The sequence below is a fragment of the Xiphias gladius genome, chromosome 3 (assembly GCF_016859285.1).
Source record: "Xiphias gladius isolate SHS-SW01 ecotype Sanya breed wild chromosome 3, ASM1685928v1, whole genome shotgun sequence".
In the NCBI taxonomy this organism is placed as follows: Eukaryota; Metazoa; Chordata; class Actinopteri; order Istiophoriformes; family Xiphiidae; genus Xiphias; species Xiphias gladius.
The window spans coordinates 21,752,978-21,774,576 of NC_053402.1; the positions used below are offsets into that span (position 1 = coordinate 21,752,978).

The window sequence follows — 21,599 nt, forward strand, 5'->3', positions numbered from 1 at the left end:
TGTCAATATTTGTTTAGTCACAGATTTCACAGTTGTAAAAATGTCATGGAAACGGCCATGGATCTTTGCCGGTCACGAAGGAAGAAGCAGAGTTTTCAGCCTGGACAGCAAACTGTAAAACAGATGGAAAGGTCGCAACGCTTTCATATTACGTCTTTTTAGGATGATTAATTTACCCTGCAGCCGGGGAGGAAATGTAAAGCCACAGCAGATTTAAAGAGCAGCCTTCACGGAAACTGCACATTTCCACTGCGAAATATGTTTTGAATATCGTAAAAACGAATGTCAGAAAGCCAGATACAGATTATAAATCAGTCTTAACACAAATATGTAGTCACTGTATTTTGCCTTTGTGGAGCAGAGTCGTGGTTTCTACTAGCAACACAATGTTCAACTGACAGCAGCTGCTGGTGACAGATTAGATCTGCTGGCATACTCCAGCCTCCATGATATGAGAGTCATGCTTTCCTCCCAGGCTCATGCACTTGTTTTATTTTTACCAAAACTTATTTTAACGACAACTGCCGTCAGCATCTAACATCGGTGCCTGATGCAGTGTAACAGAACAACCAAGTCCAATACAAGCTGATTTGTAGAGGATAAGAATGTGGCGGTGTAAAGGCCTGAGTGAGAATGGGAGCCTGGCTGTATCCAGACACTTGAACAAACTGCTCAAGTGTCTCCATCAATATTATCCCAGTTGGACTGAGACAACAGGGTGATGTGATGGCCATTATTACTCTACAGTGGAAACTTCCATACACCGTGCATCACATCACATCCGGTCCTGTGCATACAGAGGGTGGTCTATTATCTGCAGCGCGGATGCTGACGAGCAGGCTTTATGGGACTTGTTCAAGGTATTTTCAGTTCAACGTGCAAAAAATGGAAATGCACGGTACCGCTGCCTGCTTCCTGGTGGCTGAGCGTTAGTAAGTGGAGGCCAATTTAAAGCCGCTACCCAGCAGCCTGTCTTTACACTGGTCGGTTTGCCCATTCTTTTTGAACCAGTGACGACCGGCCTGAGAGCAAGGTGATCTGACAACATCAGCTCAGCGTCCTAGTGTTTCAGTAAACTGGGATATAGTGTAATCATTTCTCTGCTAGCCAGCATCAAAGGATAAGGTTGAGGTTATTTATTCTGTAGTTTCTTAAATTCTGTGAACAAGGCTTCTGTGTAGCTACAGCCAGATATAACTTATCATGCCATTTTCTTTTCACAAGTTTCTGTTAATGATTATTATTTAATAAAAAAAAAAAACACCAGCTTTATCCTTAAATAGGCCTAAGTGTTGCATCTGTGCCCGACCTCCGGGGAAAGATGCTGTATATCACTGAAATGAACCCTGACAGGCCATTTTTTCACACCTCACATTTGGAGTAATGTCAGCTCGGTGGACCATCTCACTTCATAATAGACTCCCTGACTGAGTAAATTTGGTATCCGTAATATATTTAAAACCCAACTGTACTGTTTTGGCTGGGAGGTTGATTTATTGTAAGCAGACTTCAGGCCTCGCCACTCACTGGCTAAACCTGCTCAACCAGACGCAGGTTCGGCTGAAACACCTGCATGAAGATCTGTTCCAGCACCATCGCTCTGTAGGTCTTTGTGTCCCCCCCCCCCCATTTGGATACGCTACATGGACCTGAACACTAACGTTAGTCCCCTGGAGGTGGCCCACAGTGTCTTACAAGTTGGACGGAGAAGAGCATAAAACCTCCAATAAACACTGCTGCTCCAGTCCCCAGGCTGAGAAAAAAAAAAAGAAAAATTAGCAGAAAATCCAAGATTAAAGGCTAAAGAGGGTGAAAATGATCATTTTAGCAGCACAAAGGCGTTGATTGTACCAGGCTGAACCTGTTGGGGATTCGGTTGAGGTGCACAGGTTATGCACTTTTCCATCCTCCTGAAGAAACCTACCTGATACAGACTGTAGGAGCCATTTTCAGGTCTATGTACTGTCTGTAGTTGTATTTACACCCCCGACACCCGAGTGAGCATCTCTATTTTGAGGTCATTCGTAAATGAAATTAAGGAAGTTAAGGTAATCAGATTCAGGCGTTGCTCCTATACTAGGGACTGTGCTCCTGTAGCGCAGTGCCCCAGTCTGTGTTTATGCTCCTATTTTTTGGTTTCATACTTTCTGTGGAAACATTTTTGGTTTATTTTAAGTGAAAATGGAACAACGGAGCATACTGCAGCCAATACGGGTGAGCTGTGTTGGGCTGTATATAAAATCGGTGTGGGCATTTTATCGTGAGGCCGGATGATAACTAATCCTTCCGAGGAGCTGAACGTATTTGAAGGTCAGGACAGTTACAATATTAAATGGTAAAGCTGCCATTGTGGCAAAAAAAAACGAACACGAACCGGCCTGTTGTAAAGGTCAAGCTCAGCACAGTCTCCTCACTCACAGACATTTTTTTCTCTTCCATCCTAAAGCCCTCATGAGAACAGCACACGTGTACACACGGGGTGTAATTTATATGTATATATAGGGGCACACCGTGTTTCTAACATGATATACCGCAGTAAGACTGCCATCCAGATGTGTCTCCACAGACACTGCTCTCCCTGTTCTCATACTGCGCTCTGAGTAAATGAGCCCTGACTGTCCGCACCACCTCTGTCTTACCTCTGACAACCATCGGCTCTTCTTCTCAAAGTTTTGACATCTCGTCTTGAAACATTGACACTTTCCCTATGGATCTGTTTCTTTTATTTTTCATTTTATGAGGGACCCGTGAAACATGCAGACAGATAAATGTTTAGAGGTGAATGGTGGGTGAAGGAGCCGCGAGTCAGACGTGGGTTATGTTATTGTCTTATGCTCAGTACCACCAGGGAAGACGATGCGGTGGTCTGCACGTGTGACTTCGGTTTAGCTCAGGTGGCGTAAAAAAAGCTGGCTTCTTTGAAAGAATAACCATCGTATGCGGTTCTCCAGTCAGATGTTTGCATTGAGTGCTTCCTTGCCCGAGGTTAAGACATAAACTTAAACGTTACATTAAGAAATGGCTGTTAAACAACGGACCTCCCACACTATACTATATGCGGATATGCAGTCTCAGCAGACTGTAGTTACACACTATGTTGCCCTAAAGAGCCCGGTGGCAGCTGACACCTTGTTTTAAGTGAGATTACAATGCTCTTCTCTACAAAATGATGGAAACTCCTTGAAATGTTTCAAGTTTTAATTGAGGTGGCAGCCTTGTGGGCTATTTCTACGGCAGTACAGATTGTGTGTGTGTGTTTTTCCACATTAAACATTTACTGTTACCTATTCTTCTTTAAACTGTACAGAACCTGGCTCAAAAATGATGTAATATTTTACTCTGTAATTTCCAGACTGCTTTTTCACCAGGATATTTACACTATTAACACAGTTTCCGTTTGCTTGCACTCATTCTTTTTCCCTTCTTGTTTTGAGGAGGTGCAATGGTTACTCTTTTAACAAAAACTGGCAAAAATAGGTTTGTTGTCAAACAGGTATTGACGCAGGTGAGTTTGTTTGAGTTCAATCCATCTGTCAAAACCTCAAAACAAATCCAAATACCATTTTTCTGTCTGCGTGTTCATTTTGCAGTTTATTATTGGGCAGGTGCTGTATTTGCATTACGAGCATGTCTGTGAGTCTTTTCAGTGATAATTTATGTCTGAGTGTGTGCGTTTGTTTTTTTTTTTTATGAGAGAGAGTTTATGTACAGGAGGTCATCTTTCTTTATAGAGAACTGCTGTTTCCGGATGCTGACAAGTGTATAATTGTGTTTTCTGTGTGTGCAGATCTTCTACTGAGGTGCTGTGGAAAGCATCGTAATATGGGGCACCAGCAGCTGGTCTGGGAACTGCTCCGCTGGACCATAGGGGCCCCACAGATAGCGGTGTGCCATTGGAAGGACGCTCCCCGCTGTTCAGGACCTTTACGCCAGGAGGCTGCGGAACAAGATCAAGTGGGATTGTGAGGCATCCTCAACACCCCACCAACAAACTACTAGCTTCTGCACCGTAGCCACAGGCCCGGCACAGAGAGAGAGAAAGAAAGAGCTTCTTTCCTCAGGCCACCAGGGTGGTGAGCTCTGTCCACGGACCCGCGTAGAGCCTCAGAATAAACGTTCATGAACGTAAATGTCCAGTCATGAATCCCTGACTCCTTGTCTGTGTTCCTGTTAGCAGAGCAGCAAGGGGCAGAAAAGTCAGACAGACACATCGGGTGTTTGCTCTGAGGCGCTGTCTTCACTGAGAAGAATTTCCTCTCTGGCTCAAATTCTACTTTGAACCTGGTTGCTTTGTTGTTTTTTTCCTCCCTCCCTACACTTGTTACTACGACGGAAAAGCATCTGATCTATACCCAGTAAAAAACAGTCATGGAATGAGTGTGATAAAATATAAGACACGTTTCTGACTTATCCTTTCAGAAAAATGTGTAGGATACTACGATAAACCATTAGCGGAAATGAAGTTAGGCTCTTACATTTCTCATATTTTCTGAGTGCTACATGCCAAGCACAGAGTTGGTTAGGAGAGGATGTGGAAATGGGCCAGAATGGGCCTATAGTTTTGCCCAATCAGACCAATGTGTTGTTAGAGGGCAGGACTGGTCAGTGGGAGTGTATCAGAGAGAAAACCATATAAAAGACATCGGGGGCTTCTGTGCTTTAAATACCCATCCTTCTGTTTGTCCATCAGTCCATCGGTTGGTCTCTCCGCTCTCTGTGCTGCTCAGTTTGTACCCGGTCTCCTGCATCATGCTGGTTCGAGCTCTCCTGCAGACGTCGCTGGTTCTCTGGTTGGCTCAGCAAACTCTGCAAGGCGGTAAGAAAACCATGGGGTTACATACGTATAGACAGAACACCGGTTGTATACTAAAGCAAATCACAGTTTTATGAACTCTTCTCTTCAGAGAAAAAGAGATTGTAGATTTTCAATACCTAATCTTTAACATATTTGATCGTTTTTCATTTTGTTTTCGACACTATGTCAAAATACCAGTTTAGGTTTTACGGTGCCGTTGTTTGAAAAACATCAGATTAATGCCTCTATTGGAATCTAACACACAAATAAGTACAAGTGTCACGTATAATTGCCTAAGAATCATCGGGTTTATGTGATTTGATTGATGGAATTTTCACAGGCATAATTTACCCTTGTGTAAGGAAATTAAATTTAGCTATGTGATTAAAAATATAAACATAAACCGTCGGTTAAAAAGACAACATCGCTACAAAAATGGAATAATTGTTGAAATAAACAAAGCAACTTTGACATTATCACGAAAAAAAGGAAGTGCAGGGTAATGCTGCGCAAATCTATATAAAAGTAAATGTCAAGTAATGGCTGTAGTACAAAAAGTCGTTGGTCACATCTAATAGAAGTATGAATTCTTAGTTTCAAAGCGCTGATGGATCTGCGTCTTCAGTGACTCACTCCCACATACTTGTTAAATATCATGTCCGTGAGATTTAGGGAGAGAATAGTACTGGACTGTGTGGGTTGCGGGCGCCAACATCAGAGAACCCGCCAAGTCACTGCGGTTGAAATCGTCGAATTTCTTTGGATCAAAAGATAAGTCGAAGCGGTGGCGGAGGCGGGCAAAATCTGACGACCGGTCGTGAGAAGAACCAACAGGCTCCACGCAGTCGCTGTTTCCATCAATGGATTTCTGTCTCTCCATCCGCCTGTTGCCCAGTTGGGTTGCAGCAGTCATGAAACGCTCCAGCGGTCATTCATGTGGTCATCCATCAAAGGCCCTACCTCACTGTGGATAGCGAGGAGGTAATGGTAACGGCCCGAAAGGGGAGTTCACCACAGGACTGCTCACTCTTGTCAGCTGCAACACCTCGTCTGACATCCAAGGACATGTCAGTGATCTTGAACACCGAAACAGAGAGCGCAAGTCTTTGTTATACTCTACACAAAATATGTTGTTATGCTTCAAATCAAATGTCAGTTCTCACTTAAGATGGACAAATAGCTCCTGGATGACACATACACATTTTCTTGCTTAATATGACTCCAGACGGCAGCAAAATCTATAGTTTTTGAAGGCAGGAAAAAATCCCCACGACAATAAAAGACCAATTCACACCAGTAATTTCCCATTTTTTTCCCCCTCGAGAGATTCAGTTTTGTGCACGTTGCTCGTTCACATTGTATCTTACAGTAAATGTGCATCATCCATGCTTCTTTATGTGCAATATTTTCATCATTTCCAAACAGTGGATGAAGAGTTTGCATATAATTGTATTATACTGTACAGTATTGTCTGTAGTTTTTTTATGTCTTCATGTACTTTCTCTCAAATTGAACTCTCTAATTTTCAACTGTAAAACCTTTAAGAGCTGTTTTTTTACATAATGTCGGTTACTAATTTTTGGCCATGTTGATGAATTGAAAGAACAAATTGCCTCCAACTTTAATGGTACAATGTTACTGTGTTTTCAATTTTGTCAGGGGTTAAACCTCAGCCTGTGTCCTGGGGGAGAGTGATGCCAGCCAGAGGTATGTCGCATCGTTTGTAAAGGTTTTTCGACGTTTTAAAGCATGCATTTGGGTTTTAAGTCCCTCGAAACCTGAAGAAAACTTGAGTTTTTTTCCCCTCCGTGACCATGCAATTCATTACTTTTGCTGCTAACTCACTGAAGTCAAAGGTCTGTGTTGGATTAGCTTGGAACGTTACAAAATATTATTTAATTGCATGTCAGCTGTATTTATCTAGTTTACAGCCACAGACCTCAGGCTTCATGAAATCAGTAACTTCTCTAAACTCGAGTAAGAGAACAAGCATTTTCCTTAGATGAGAAATGTGCTCGTGTGTGTGTCCTCTTTGTGATTTGTTTTTTTTCGTCAGGTGTTGGCGTCGGAGTAAAACCTGGAGGTCAGTGGTTTTCGTAGCATGCATTAAAACTCAACGCTAATCGAATGATTAAAGTTCACACAGGTGTCATTAGAAGATAATGCCACAAAGCAATGGAAATTATTACCTTTTTGGACCGATTTTTAGGTTTGTGGATGCATGTGAAATCTACAGCATGTGTACTGTGGAGCTCCAAAGTGTTCAATATTAAATAAGTAAATGAATAAATAAATAAATATTGGTGGAATAAATAATCACATGAATAAATTGTGGAAAATGTATGAATAAAACTATAGTTTGTGAAAAAATTATTAAACTTCAACTCATTATTGTAAAATATTATTTCAGACATCTTATTTTCATAATATAAGGCTTCATTTTATTTCATAATAGACATTTTTATTTCAAAATACCGCTTTTAAAGCCTTTTTTTCATAATTGCATTTTTCCAATAATACTTGTATTTCATGCCACTTTTTATTTCATAATGTCACTTTTCATAATGACATATAATTATGAAATAAAACCTGACATGAAATGATTTAACGGGAAAATGCCATAATTACAGAAAAACAGACTTGAAAAAAATGCATTTTGAAATAAAAGATCTATGATGAAATAAAAAATAACAACATGAAAACGAATAATGAAAGAAAATGTCATAATAATGAGTTGAGTTTGAATTATTTCTCAGTTACCTCACAAATTATTGGTTCATTTATATATTCTACTCACTGTATGAATATGATAATTGACCATTTCGTAAATGTTTTAGATTTATTAAATACTGAAAAATTTGGGGTTCCATAGTGCACAGTGTTCTTCATCACATTAAGATGTACTTTAGGTAACATACAGCCCAAATGATCCCAGAGGTTTTTAGTATTTAACGTTCCAGACATTAAAACCTGCTTAAGTACGTCCTGAGTGTTCGAATGAAAAGTTTGTGATCGCTTTTGGATTGACATATAACTGACGCATAAATCCGGATGCGCATTGTTAGTATTAAGAATCTAAGGGGATACATATTTTTTTCCTTGAACGTTTGTTTTTCTACTTTTTCTCCCAGGCGCCCTTGCAGCACTGGGGGGCCAGTATGGCAGCAAAGCAATGAAGACTGGGGGTATGTTCAACTTTCCTCTTAACTTTCTGCACACTGCGGTTTACTTCAGATAAATGATGTTTGTATTTTCCCTTTTTTTCAACCCTTAGTTGGACATTATCCCGGGGCTCATCTTGGAGTTGGTAAGTTGTCTGGCATCAGTTGACCTGTATGACTAACAGCGCTCAGAGGCAGAGCAGAAATACAAACATAGGAAGTAGCCAAAAAAAGTTTTACAGCGCACTAGTTTTCCAACTGGCAAATATGGACTTTTAATCAAAATACAGATACGAAATATGGAGGACGTTTTTTTCAGTAATGACCATGATATAATTTATCTTCAAAGAGGAAAGTGATTTTTTTCTGACTTCCTCCTTTGAGTCGTATTGCAAAGCGAAAAAACCTCTGTGTTGGGGCTCTTCCATCCAGTCCCGCAGCATTAGAATCAACGTGTCTAAGTTCTGGATGGTGAAACTTGTTGGCAGATGCTGCTGTTCGACGACAACGTGTCACTCTTCTTATTTTCACAGGGGGTTACAGATCTCTTGGATTAGGAGGTAGAGCAGGCCTGAAGCACGGTGGATATGGAAACCACCAGGGAGCCAATGGTACATCAGTATAACCACTTGTAAAACCTTCACAGCCTACTTTGGTTTTTATTATATTCCTTTGACTTCTGTTGTGGATGACCGATACGCTCCATGCGGTTCATGATACATCTTTCTTGTGGCTGCAGGTGCCAGCCTGGGCACAGGAATGCCACTGGGGACTGGACTTACAAATGGCCAGGGACTGGGCATGGGCCAGGGAGGGAAACGTGGTAAGACCAACATATAGAGGAGGATGTCATCTACCAGTTGATATTTTACATAGGTACTGATAACACGCTTAACACGCTTCCCTGGCTTGCCTGCAGGTAAATGCCTGGCTTGTCGCTATTTAAAAAAAACTGGCGCCTGTCATGATCGTAGTCACATCAAGTGCCCTGAAAACCCATTATCTTCCTCATTTCCTTACTATAAGCAACAAGATCCTACATGGACACACTCGAACGCACTATTTGCCAAAGAAACAACATTAAAAAAAAAAAAAAAAAGTAACTTGAGAGATGTCTGCATTTTTGTTTTTGTCTGTGCTTTTCGCACCGGGCTGACATGTGGCACGGCTCAGTTTGATAAAAGGTGACTCATTTCCATGCATGAGTCAGAGTTTAGCAACATCTGAATCAAAAGCTGATGGCAGATTGGTCATGGTTTTCTGTTGCAACAGTCGGTCAAATTTGATCAAACCACAGCCGTGCAATCCTGAATCTGCATATTAGCAGCTTAGACTAGAGTTTTGAGTGTTAAACTCTTGATAATTAAAAACTAGGGCCCCCAAACTTCAACTTTGTTTGTTTAGTGTGTTTGAGAGATACTAAAGTTTTTAAGACAAGTTTTCAAGGGCTTCAAAAAACCTGGTCTGCACTGTCACAGATTTGAGGATGTTTTTATTCACGTTCACACCTAGAAGCAGAAATCTTGGCAGTCTATGCTGGGTGCAAATCTTTAGCAGAAAACTGTCAAGGCGGAAATGAAATCAGATTTATGAAAGGTGCTGAGCTGCAACTTGCGTCACTAATTCTGTTTCTTCAGCAAGAGGCAAGGATTTACTGTGTTTTTTTTTAAAAATTATATCACACAAAAGCGCTTAATTGTCAAAAAGTAAAGTTCCCTGCAGTCGTGTTGCTATCTGGATAATCTGAGTAGGCAAGGAGGAAGAGAAATCTTTCATAAGCAGTTGAGTGTCAAATGTAGAAATCTTTGTAAATAGAAATGAACTCTGTGTTTTTCTGACTTTCCAGCTTATGGTGCTGGCGTTGGCACTCATCCAGGTAAGTAACAGTACAGTTTGTTCAGTGGTTTCCTCTGTCAGGCCTCTGCTTGTTTGCTTGATAAATCTCAGCTGAGTGGCACTTCGTCATTGGCTGTGAAGATGATAAAAAGGGCAGGTTGCATCTCCCCAAATAGATTATGTTTCCTTGTAAGACAGAGAAAAACCCCGGGCCGCTAGCGATGTAATCAGAGCACTTGATTTAAAAGGTTCGCTCCACGTCCACTGAACCTAGGCTCTTTGTTTTTCTTGCCAGGATATGGGGCTGTAGCCGGAAACGGCTATCCTGGACCCCGACCAGGTAAGTGAGGGATCTCATTCCACTGCCTTCATCCGTTCAGTTCAGATGCGTGTGCTGGCGCGTATTCTCTTAGGTCCCGTCACTCACATAAGCTCACACTTATGCTGTCAGTCACGGATAAACATGAGGTTTATCAGGCTGCACTAAAGAGACTGTCATAGTCAGATTGTTTATTATCACATTCTAAGGTGGTCGGGGTAGTCTTGCTAAACCATGTCCAGGATCTTTCTTTAATATAACCACTTGGCCCGTTCCACTGAACTGAAGGCCTATCATTTTATCACCGTTACAGAGATGCCATAGTGTCGGCCTGAGTCTCTGTCAGTTAGCAATGCTGAGTGAAATCAATGACGGTCCCCTTATCTGCTGTCATTAGGAATTGGACTTGGGTATCCCACTGGACAGAGGGCTAAGGAACAAAAACCTGGTAAAACCTTCACCGCAGCCGCCTGCGGCGTTTGTGTGTGTTAGTCCGTGTCTGTCTCTGTCCTGTGTGTATTTGTCTGTAACCTCCGTGAAACTGAAGAGTCTCGTGCTGATGTTTGACCGTGTGTGTCCCTGAGTGTTTCATACTGTATGTGTTTTGCATGTTGCATGAGTCCTGCAGCTCTCGTTGTCACGGGTCTGTGAGTTTATCGGTGTTGATGAGAGTCGATGTGTGTGGACCACTTAGGGCTGTGGAGTGCTGAGGTGATACAAGCTAAAAACACACTAACAACTTGATGACAGTAAGATTAAGATGCTTTGATAATGATGAAACCTGTATTTTGCTTCATTAAGCTCTTAATCAATGTTTGCAGAATCTTACCTAGAATTCTCCACATTTATTTGATTAATTTGGGCACAAAAACAAATTATTCAAATAATCACACACCTCATTTGTTTGTTTTTTTCGTTATGTTTTTCTGTTTTGTTTTTTTTTTTTTTGGGGGGGTCAGGTTACTGTGAGCCATGAAGTTTTTGGAATCTATTGCCTCGTTCTGGTCACAGCTCAGGTTCTGGCTCACGGTACCTGGTTATAGTACGCATGCAAATGTTCAAGAGCTGAGTAAAACTGTGCCGTGTAAGTGGAATTATTTCAGTCTATCGTCAGTCTATTTGCTCTGCACTGCAGGTTTCTGCAGGTTTCATACCCCATCAGTGTTTTACTGAGCTTTATCTTTGTTACACACTGGTGCTGTCTGAGTCGGGCGGCGTCTTCGTCCTTCTCTGTAACACTGGTGTCTGTTATGGCGTTTAAACAATTTGGGATGGCAACGTTTTGTTGTCACGTCGCTTTTTATGTGTTGGCGCAATTGCGCTGATGCAATGAGTACTCTCATGTGTTTCCTTCCAAAGTGTAGCCTCAGTTGTGTGTTGTCTTCTTGTTGTCTCAGCTCCGCACTATGGTGACGATTCTGTCCTTTTTATACTCAGCTAATTTCAGGCCATAATGGATTTTGCCTTGTCTCCATTTGGTCTTGAATTATCTCCACTTGAGTACTGATTACTCTGCGGATGATGTCTTATATTGCATTGAATGCTGTGATACACACATCATTAACTTCAAAGTAGTCTTTGAATAGAAATACAGGACAGTACTTTTGCCACTGGCCGCTACAGTGTGCTGTTGGCGCTCAAAGAAACACTGTTGTCTCTGAGCCACGAAGAAGTCATGAATGCATGGTATTTCTCTGCCAGGTGTGTCTGCAGCAGATTTGGGTGGACCTGAGCTGGCCAGTCTGGGCCAAGCTGTTCAAGATCTGAAGAGAGAAAAGAGCGGAGCAATTTCTCCCTTTTATGGAAAAAGAGACAGAACTCTTGGACCTGAAATGCCAGTTGGAAGAGGCAGTGTTCTTGGTCCTGCTTCACCTGAATTACAGGCAGGAGGAGAGGTCAAAAGCCTTGATAAACAGGGTAAAAATCTTGGCCTGGCTGTTTCACGAGCACAAGGAGGAGAAAGTTATGAGCCCATGGTCTTGAAAAGAAAGAGCACCACAAGCCATGGAGCCACACTGGCAGCTGGAGGAGTAAGACAGCAGCTGCCTCTTAAAGAAGACAACACCAGAAGCCCGAGCTCTGCTTCCTCGCAGTCACAGAGTGCCAGAGACCATGATTCATCCGTTCAACAAAATCAGGGAGCCCAAAACTGTGGATCCGCTAGGTTATTGGAAACCAATCACGGTGAGCTTGCACAGAGGACTCAGAGTTTAGTGCCTCAGCCTCACCTTGGTGAAGACAGCAAACACCTCGGACCCGCAACTCCACGAGCACAAGAACAGAAAACCCATCCGCTGCCTCTTTCACAGTCTCAAGATGTCAGACGCAATATATTCTCGCTTCCAAACGGTCAGGGAACCGGAAACTATTTATCTGCTGAAGCGGACAGGCAGCGTATTAAAGACCTTGGGCTTGTGACTAAAGGCACAAATGGGCTTAGAAGCCGTGGGACTTTTGCTCTAGAAAACCGTGGTCATGGTTCTCTAAATCTTCAGGTACAAGAAAGGGGGAGCTATGGACCGGTAATCCCACGAGCAAGTTCAACCAAAAGTTTAGGCATCGCCTCAGTGGAGGGGCAGGGAGCTAAAGGCTTTACTGCTGATGGTCAGGAAGCGAAGCACCTTTATCATACTGAACATGATGCCAAAGAGCCAAAAGCTCTCAGTGCCCCAAGGCAGACTGGGAGGAATAACCAGGGAACACGTAAGAGCAAAGCTTTGTCACTTTTTTCACAATCTCAGTTTCCTCTTTATTTCACATTTGTCTTTTTTCCTTTTTCTCATGATCTATTCTTGAAGTCTATATTATATTTGTCTCCCTATTGCCCCTTTCTATCAGTTATCCACTCGGGTAACTGCAGATCATTTTATTTGCCTATAAAAGTGATTTTTTCTCCTTTAGATTTATTTGGTAACGTTATCTTCTTCAGGTGCCTGTCGCCTTTGCCAAGTAGTGTCCAGTTTTTATTATTTTATCAGACGGTATTTTTCATCTTGCTGTGTATTGGTGCCTCGAGGTCTCTTCGCGTGTCTCTTTGTGTTCAGTTGGTGCTGCTGTCGTGCTTTAGGTCTTGGTTAGAATTCCAACACAAACGCCTAGAGTATAACGCCTGGAGCTACAGTGTATGGATTATCTTTGTTCGCATTTTGCAGAGTTTTTTAAGCTGCGATCAGTGACACATAACATGCGCGGTAACTTTGTCTGAGCCAGGCCATAATCATCTCTGTGGTCCTCGGGATATGGTAGTGGAGCTGGAGGTGACGACAGTGGTGAGAACAGAAGGGGTAAACGGGTGCTTGCCCTACATAAAATGACCTCCACGTCATGTGCCAGCGGCTGGAGTGACCGGTAGTACTAGAAATCGTTAAACCGTTGCCTGGATGTGTATTGCTTAGCATGCTGAATGGCTTCCTTGTGTGATATCACATTTGCATGGATGGGGGATCATAGCAATCATCAAGCATTGATCATTGAGAGGTTTAAGCTTCTGACAGATCCTTAACGGGAGCTTAATGAGAGCAGTTTTCTGGCGGCCTGGCCAAGATCCAGGTGATATAACTCTGAATGGAGAGGGAATCAGTGGTAAACTGTCACCTGCGTGTCCCTGCGTGTCTGTACTGGTGTGTATGTAACACTGTTTGCCATATCGTCGGAAATCATACAGATTACCAAAAACCTGACATCACAGGATTGAGCCTGATGTTTTACGGCCTGGACACGATGCGTTAAGAGTGTAAATCGTATCTGTGAGCACACAAAAACTCCTGGGAATCCACTCTGAGTCTCGGGATTGATCCAGAAAACAGACTAGTGCTGTGCTGGCTGATCTTTTTCTTATAATAAAGTCTTCGGGAGACGGTCCTGAATTTTCCAAACCTCACGCGTACAAAAAAACACAATGACGGCCTTATTTTCTAAAATACCATTACCGTTGAATTATCTAGTAATATTGAATCTCTGTGGAAGTGTCACAGTAAGAGACCAACTGAAAGTTAAACACAGAACTGCATGCAGCTCTTGGTCTCTTTCATCTAATTGTTTTTGTTTTTCTGGTGCGGTCATAGATGATATAGTTGATATAGTCTCACTGCTCTCAATGCATTTTCTCTTTCAGTTGTAAAATCTGAATGAGTGCGACTTCTGATTATACTAAATCGACTGCTGGACGACTTTAGTTGTTTCTGTGATCTCTGTTTGTCTATTGAACTAAGTAGTGATACTTTAATATCTGCAGTGCAACGATTAAATGTTTTTTAATCTCAGCTTGAGATCCTGTCTGATTCAACATCTTATTCATAACACAGATCCGTGTGTGTGTGTGTGTGTGTGTGTGTGTGTGTGTATGTATGTGTGGTATCCAGTCATAAAAGGTGCACTTTTAGGAGAGCGTTCTGTCATTACAGAGGTTGGATTCTCCTTTAGGAGCTCAAAGTCTCATAGCCAAAACCAATGGCACATTTCTATTGCCATTTGGTGCTTTTGTCTATGGAGGATTTTGTAGCATTCACTGATACCTTAAACTGTGCATTATGTGGCCTGTGATCGCTTAGGATTGATTCAGCTGACGATCCCTTAATCACTGATCTAGTTGTAAAGGGGAATCTTGACCTCTTCCAGTCTGTGTTGGTTAATCTTCTTACATTTACATTGCATTTATTTTATAATGGTAGGTGCACATCAAACAAACTGCCATCTGTGTGCCTATAGGTACAATTAGTTGGGCTTTTCTTGGGTGTAATAAGAATTTTGCGTTTCTAAGAAGTGGTCCAGATACTGAAGCACTCGATCTGCTGGTAAAACCTAGCATATCTAACAATATCTCTGCGTCCCATTGCGTGTCTGTCTGGTTTACCTATGATTCGTGGAGTGTGTTTCAGGTTGTCACCTTCTCTTATTTCGAAGGTCCGACATCTGGTGTTTTTAGGATTCGGTCCAGGAAAGGTCACTGCCCAGCGGAGAGGCTGCTAAAAACCATTGACACCCGAGAGAGATTTTAAAGTTTATAGCGAGTCATTGGGTTTGTCTCTTTTGGATCTGAATAGACTTTCAACCAAAAGCCACCATGTGTAATCAGTATTGGGTGTTTCTCCATAAATGTTGGCACTAGTGTTTTTTATAAAAAACATTGGATATCATGTCCGTCTGGGCCACACTAAATTGCAGGTGACTTTGCTGAGCTTGTGCTGACCTTCTCCACAGGTTATAATGGTGGAGCAGGGAACTATCTGGGAGCAAGCCTGGGCCCTGGGGGCTATGGAGCAGGTAATGTTGCGCACTGACACCAGACACGAGAAAAATTAACGGTCCTTTTTAGCAGATGGAGATGTTCATGTATATTTACACTACCTGTGGTAAGATTTCCCATGCACTGTCCACAGCTTTGGGACACGGAGCATACCCAGCCGGTGCAGCTGGCAAACTTGGAGGTAGGACGTACATTTTCCTTCTTTATTATTTTCTTTGTTGTGTTCGAGGGATTTCTGTGCTCATTTTTCCTTCTGCACCGTGTCCTAACTCTGTACTCTCTGTAAAATAAATCTTAGCTAATGCTGCACTCGGACAGGGTGGGTACCCTCAAAGTGTCGCAGGGAAGTCAAATGGTGAGGCTGAGGATAATTCTTTCATCTGTCTGGACTTGCATCCTTTCTTTCTTCAGCCTATTGTCCTTCAGTATTTGCTACAACTCTTGATTCTTAAATCAGTAGTTCCTAATTTTGAGAAATATGCTTATTTTCTCTCTTGCTGAGAGTTAGATGAGCAGGTCAGTACCACCTTTGGTGGACAGAGCTAGGCTACCCGTTTCCCCTGTTACCAGTCTTTGTGCTAAGCTAAGCTAAATGGCCGCTGGTTGCAGCTTTATATACTGCACAGACTACGTTGTAGACATGACAGTAGCATTGATCTCCTTATCTAACTCTTGGCATGAAAGCGAACAAGTTTATATCCCATAGTGCCAAACTATTCATTTAAGGGCCTCCTCTTCACCTTAATTTAAAGGTCACACAAGAGGCTGTTTCAGTATTTTCCTTCCTGGCGAATAATTTACAGTGAAAAGCAGAAGAAACCAACAACAAAGAAATACTCACAAACCATTTCATTCTTCTCCTAACAATTTCCCGTGAATCTCTCTTTCTCCTTTTTTGCATGGAAGTCAGTTTTTTGTCGTCATGTCATGTTTTATATTTTAACATCTTTTGTTAAACAATTGAAAAGCAGTGACAGACTGTTTGTCCCATACACTATGCTTCGAATGTGTGTTATCACAGGCTATGGTGAGGGAGCAACAGGATACCTGGGTGCTGCAGCAGGCAATGGCTACGGTAAGTGGCCACGCATGCGTGCATGCACTGAGAAATTCAAATCCTACCAGTCAAACTGTGCACTGTGCAAGTCACAGAAGGCAACAAAGAGAAATCCAAGAACCAAAACTTTAGCCTTGAAATGTGAGTTGTCAGCCTAGAGTGACCGAGGATCATTCTTAATTCTCTTTGGTGTCAGAGTGAATCTGCATCAAAGCCGTCACCGAAAGGAGTGATGCTATTCAGTTAAGACAAGCTGAATCTTTGTGTTTAGTGGCTTTCTTTGTTCTGTAAGTGGAGATGCTGTTGCAAAAGCTTTGTCTACAGGTATTGGGCATGCGTGCATAAGACTCTCTTAAACATTTCCACTCTTTTTGGCACTGGGCGTTGTCAGAAATGTCAAATACAGCGATGAATTGAAAACATTAGCTTAGAAATATCGTTTATAAATGTAAATGTCATTTTAACATACAACACCTCCTCCCAACAGGTTACGGGAATGGTTACAGCGATGGTTACGGAGCAGGTGAGTGCTGTGTTTATAAAAAAAACAAAAAAACGTGGAGCAACGGGGGAACTCAAACTTAAAGGGTCAATGGCACACAGATATAATTACAATGCTAATTAGCACTATGTTTCAGGGCTTGGTTACCCTGCAGACTTAACTGATGGTGCTCGGAACAAAGCAGGGAGGAACGAAGGTAACAGTTTTGAGGTGTTGTAACCAGCTGAGACCCATAACGGGTGATGGCATTAACCCGTAGACGCTTAACCTGCTACAGCTGAAAAAATAAGAGGCCATGAGGGGAAAAAACACCTCTGATGAACATGTCCAGTGTGGTCTTTTGTCCACTGGATGTAGCTATTGTCTCTTATTTATAAAAGCTGACCACTTTAATCTGGAGGTTTCTGACTTCCTGCTGCTGTAGATGCTTTTCACACAGTTTCTCACAGGTTTCCTGTGAATCACTTGAATGAAGCAACAGTCTGTGACCTGCAGTGGCTACACTTTATTTTTTCAGGCGTCAATCCAGGAGGATACGCTGGACAGGTCCAGGGGGCATATGGTAAGAGATTTAACGACTGAGCAGCATCAGAGATAACACTGTATGTTCCCCTGGCCACCATACACTGTGAGAAATAAACCAACACATGAAATACTACAAAGCAAGAACAATTGTGTTCTTCCCAGCTGCAGGATCTCTAATGGTTTAAGTGTGTTTATGGTAACTTATGAGTTGATTGGAAATATGCTGGTTTTTCAATAATCAGAAAACAACTGCGGCATAAAACCTGCAGCTAAAAATCAAAATTACCCTCATCTGTCCCCAGTATTACATGCAAATCTGTTACTTTTTGAGAATTTGTTGTATCAAACCAACAGACAAGCTGGCGGGAAAATAACCTTATAACAAGGGCTCTATATGAATATAAGTTCCATGATGTGGAAAGCCTGTCACTGAAGCCCCTCCTGTCTTCTTTCAGGAGCACCACTTGGTGCAGAGCTGGAATCAAATGGTGGCAAATATGGTGAGCAGTGCTGACGTGTCCTCATCCCTCTTTCACACCGTTAGTCAGGCGTCTGTTGAAGTGGCTTTTCCATGCATGAGTCAGACTTGAACTGGTAGATAGCACAGAGCTGGTTGATACACAAGTGCGGATCAAAGGGTGAAAGGAGAGAAGATGCATGAGTCAGTCTGACCGTCTGTTTTTTTGTTTTGTTTTTTCTTCCCCTAGGAGGAGGAGCTGCTCAGGTTCCCTATGGTAATGCTCCAGTGATTCCTAGCGGCCCTGAAGGTAGGAGCTGCATGTGTTTGCAACAGCCTTTATCTCTGTAAAATAGAGTATATTTATATTACACCTCATACTAAGTTATATCAAACCCACGTGCATAAAAAGAAGATCTGTCATGGCCATTGAAAATGCTACTTTCTGATTGGCTGGCAGGTGTCCAAACATAGTTTGGGTCAACAATCTGACCGCTGTTCTACATCAGCGTTTTACACGAGTTAATCTTAAAGGAATAAATTGACATGTTTGGAAATAGGCTCATTGGCTTTCTCGCCGAGAGTTGGATGAAAAGATCGGTATCGCAGACATATCTCTACAGTTAAATAGTAGCAGTACATAATACCCCGTAAAATGGGCAGTTTCCATATTTTGCACTCCGGTTTTTGTATGGATTAAACTGACAGGATACAACATGTGACATGGAGCTTTAAAGGAGCTGATAGGTGGACTATGTTACCTTTGCCTGGGGCGGCTAGCTTTTTCCCCCCTGTTTCCAGTCTTTTTGCTAAGCTAAGCTAACCCATCGCTGGCTCCAGCTACGTAATTACCGCGCCGATGTGAGAGTGGTATCGACTCCCTGCCAGAAAGAGAACAAGCATATTTCCTAAAATGAAAGGAAATTGAACTGTTTCTTTAAGGTAACCTTTGCAACAGTACCTCTTACACAGGTTAAGTTACTAGCTCGCTCTCAGTGGTGAAATAAATCTAACTATGAGTTAAACTGAACTAAAAAAAAAGATGATTTAAACACAATGTCTGTTCTTGCCTGTGGTAAGAAGCATTAGTGTAAGCACGGTAATGCACCCAAAGGTGTCCCAATACATGAAGATAAAGGACTCCCCTTTTTCGCCTCCTCTTCATTTGTTATTTTCATATATCGGGGCCCTTTGGCGTGAATCGTTTACATCAGATTTGATCGGTGAAATTAAGTCAAGTCTGTTTATTAGTATAGTCAGTCACATTTTTCAAGGGCCTCAAAATGCTGTACGATACAGCTACTACGATAAAATCGGCACGTCCAGCCTTAGGCCCTCAGTGGTTTAAAGCAGCAAACCCCCACAACAAGTTACAAAAATTCAGAATGTTCTTGTTTTGTTATATCACACTCACTCATCCTGTTAGTTTACCACAGCATCGCAGCTGCCAGAGCAGTTTAATACCCATGCTTATGCAGATTTGACTTATTTCCTTAGGTGAGGGGGGCTACCCGTACTCCGCTCAACAGCTCAGCCTCAATGCCGAAGGTGCCAAAAGTGCCAACAAATATGGTGAGAAAGAGTGACTGTGTGAGCTGTAAAGTCCTAGAAACTACGTGACACTAAAAGGACTGCAAAGTGTTGTGTGGTTTTCATTTGTCCCACTGACGCCGAAGCCCGCAGTAAAACAGACAATAGTGAAAACAGATAGCAACACTAAAAGGCCTAGAATGAGTTAAGAACACAAACAAGAAGGGAAGGAGTCACTTAGTACAGATTACAATAGTAATGAGTATAGTAATGAATTCAGGAAGGAGATGTCAGATTTCCCATGAACGCGGATGCTTCCTTTACAACCTCTGTCTGTAGATTTAGTCTAGACATCTAGTGGTCTGAGATAAGGCTGTGATGTGTTTGTTCGTGGTTAAGTGTGTTTTATCTATGCAGTATTTCAATCTGTTATGACTCTTCATTGTTACCCCTGCTGAAGTCCAAATGTCTAACTGTTTTGTGCTGTTTAAGGAGCTGGTGCAGGATATGGACCTCAGCAAACAGGTGGATTTCCACTCACGCACGCCCACACACACACACACACACACACACACACACACACACACACACACACACACACACACACACACACACACACACACTCATCCTTTCACACAATGTACAAGAACCCTACTGTGTCTTTTTGGTTACACCAGTACATAAGGTTTTTCCCTGAGCACGACAGTAATAAGTTTTCTTAGTATCCTTGTGTCTTGCAAAATGATTTTAATTTGGAGATTTTGATTTTTAAGGATCCCCTTTAGCTGTGCACGTGTCTCCAGCTACTCCCAAAGTCCAAAAGAAAACCAACCATAACATAAATATATTTTGTGTGTTTGTCTTCTGTCCTGGTCTTAACAGTGTCAAATTTTTTGCATGTGTTTGATAAGGCTATGGCGCACAGATGGGAGCGACTCAAGATGCCTTGGGTAAGCACGAAAGTCGCAGACTTTCTCGTTCGTGATCAACTTCCACTCAATTTGCGGTTCCTATAGAGACCATACATAACTTAGTGACAACACATAGTCACTGCAGATTTCGCTGTGCTAAAGCACAAGCAAAGGTATTTTTGGAAAGTGAACTTTCTAGTCACAATTGCTCTATTTACACGCTTTGAACATGTACTTTTACTTAAACTGCTTGCACATGAACATTACAGCTGCATGCATTATAGATTATTTTCCACTCAAGGGTGCGGAGCCTGCATAGCGAGTTGGCTGAGACCTCTAATAAAAGTCAGAACCCTTCTTTGCAAGGTTTATCAAGCTGTCACACCTCTCTTTCTTACTGCTCCAGTTTCCTTCTGGGCACAGTTATAATATAGATTTGGGTTGATCCTTTCACAGGAGAGCAGGCTGGCAAATATGGTGGAGTGAACGGTGCCCTTGGAAATGGATACAAAGGTGAGATTGAAGGAAGGTTTACAGCTGGTGCATGAAAGTCCCTGTTAAAACATCACACTACCATTAAAAGATTCCGCCAAATGGCTAAAGCAGGTTCTTCTTTATTCTTTTGAGCAACTCCTACTTTACACATTTGTAATTTCTTATCAAAAAGAACCTATCACGTTTAAAGAAAAGTAGATTGGACTTAAAACTAAGTGATTTGTTAAGGCCTTTTTTTGTAGTGTAGCGTCTTGGTTTCACAGCTACTGCACAAATTTTGTTACGGTTTTGTGTTTGCCATGACCAGTCTCATGCTGACGCTGTGTCTTTGTGTTCCTCCCCTCTGCCCTCTTTGTCTCTCCTCTTTAACCAGGCTAATTCAAATGACCTGAACCTCTTCAAGTGGATCATTTCCATAATATGTTCATTGTAATGTGTTTGAAAGTTTTTTGTGCGTTTCGCTCCATTTTGTCCTGTTGTGTTGTCTGTTTGGTCTTTTGTTTTATTTTTCTTAACCCTCATTGTCTTTCTCTGTAAGTGGACATTTGTTACCCATGTCCTACTCTCGTCTCGTTGGTCCAAAACCTGTCAATGCTAAAAAATCAGTGGTGAACATAAGCAGATGATGAGTGCAAGAAAATTGTGTCTGTGTTTTAAAATTAATGTTAAAATGAATATTTTACTGTTTTAACCCAATAAATTATATGTCAAGTGATGCTGATTTGAAGCTTTTGACTCAAAACAGTTTTCATAATGTTTACCTGAA

At 42.0% G+C, this 21,599-nt stretch overlaps 1 protein-coding gene across 6 annotated transcripts; it reads left to right on the top strand.

Moving 5' to 3' along the window:
* Nucleotides 1–3,801: 3,801 nt before the first annotated feature.
* LOC120806136 (glycine-rich cell wall structural protein 1) lies at nt 3,802–21,533 on the top strand. 6 transcript variants are annotated; one of them, XM_040156967.1, is made up of 25 exons: nt 3,802–3,962; nt 4,691–4,816; nt 6,455–6,502; nt 6,852–6,878; nt 7,927–7,980; nt 8,070–8,102; nt 8,490–8,567; nt 8,696–8,779; nt 9,803–9,832; nt 10,088–10,132; nt 10,509–10,559; nt 15,311–15,373; nt 15,490–15,537; nt 15,655–15,711; nt 16,378–16,431; nt 16,901–16,936; nt 17,052–17,111; nt 17,433–17,477; nt 17,896–17,940; nt 18,148–18,207; nt 19,395–19,469; nt 19,920–19,952; nt 20,339–20,377; nt 20,795–20,851; nt 21,207–21,533. In XM_040156967.1, exons 2-25 carry the CDS (start codon nt 4,750–4,752, stop codon nt 21,209–21,211), a joined length of 1,194 nt encoding a protein of 397 aa, XP_040012901.1. In that variant the 5' UTR covers nt 3,802–3,962; nt 4,691–4,749; the 3' UTR covers nt 21,212–21,533. The 6 variants fall into 6 exon arrangements, with proteins under 6 accessions (XP_040012901.1, XP_040012856.1, XP_040012865.1 ...); XM_040156922.1 differs by lacking the exon at nt 3,802–3,962 and having other exon boundaries at nt 4,124–4,816; XM_040156931.1 differs by lacking the exon at nt 3,802–3,962 and having other exon boundaries at nt 4,124–4,816; nt 19,923–19,952.
* Nucleotides 21,534–21,599: the final 66 nt, after the last annotated feature.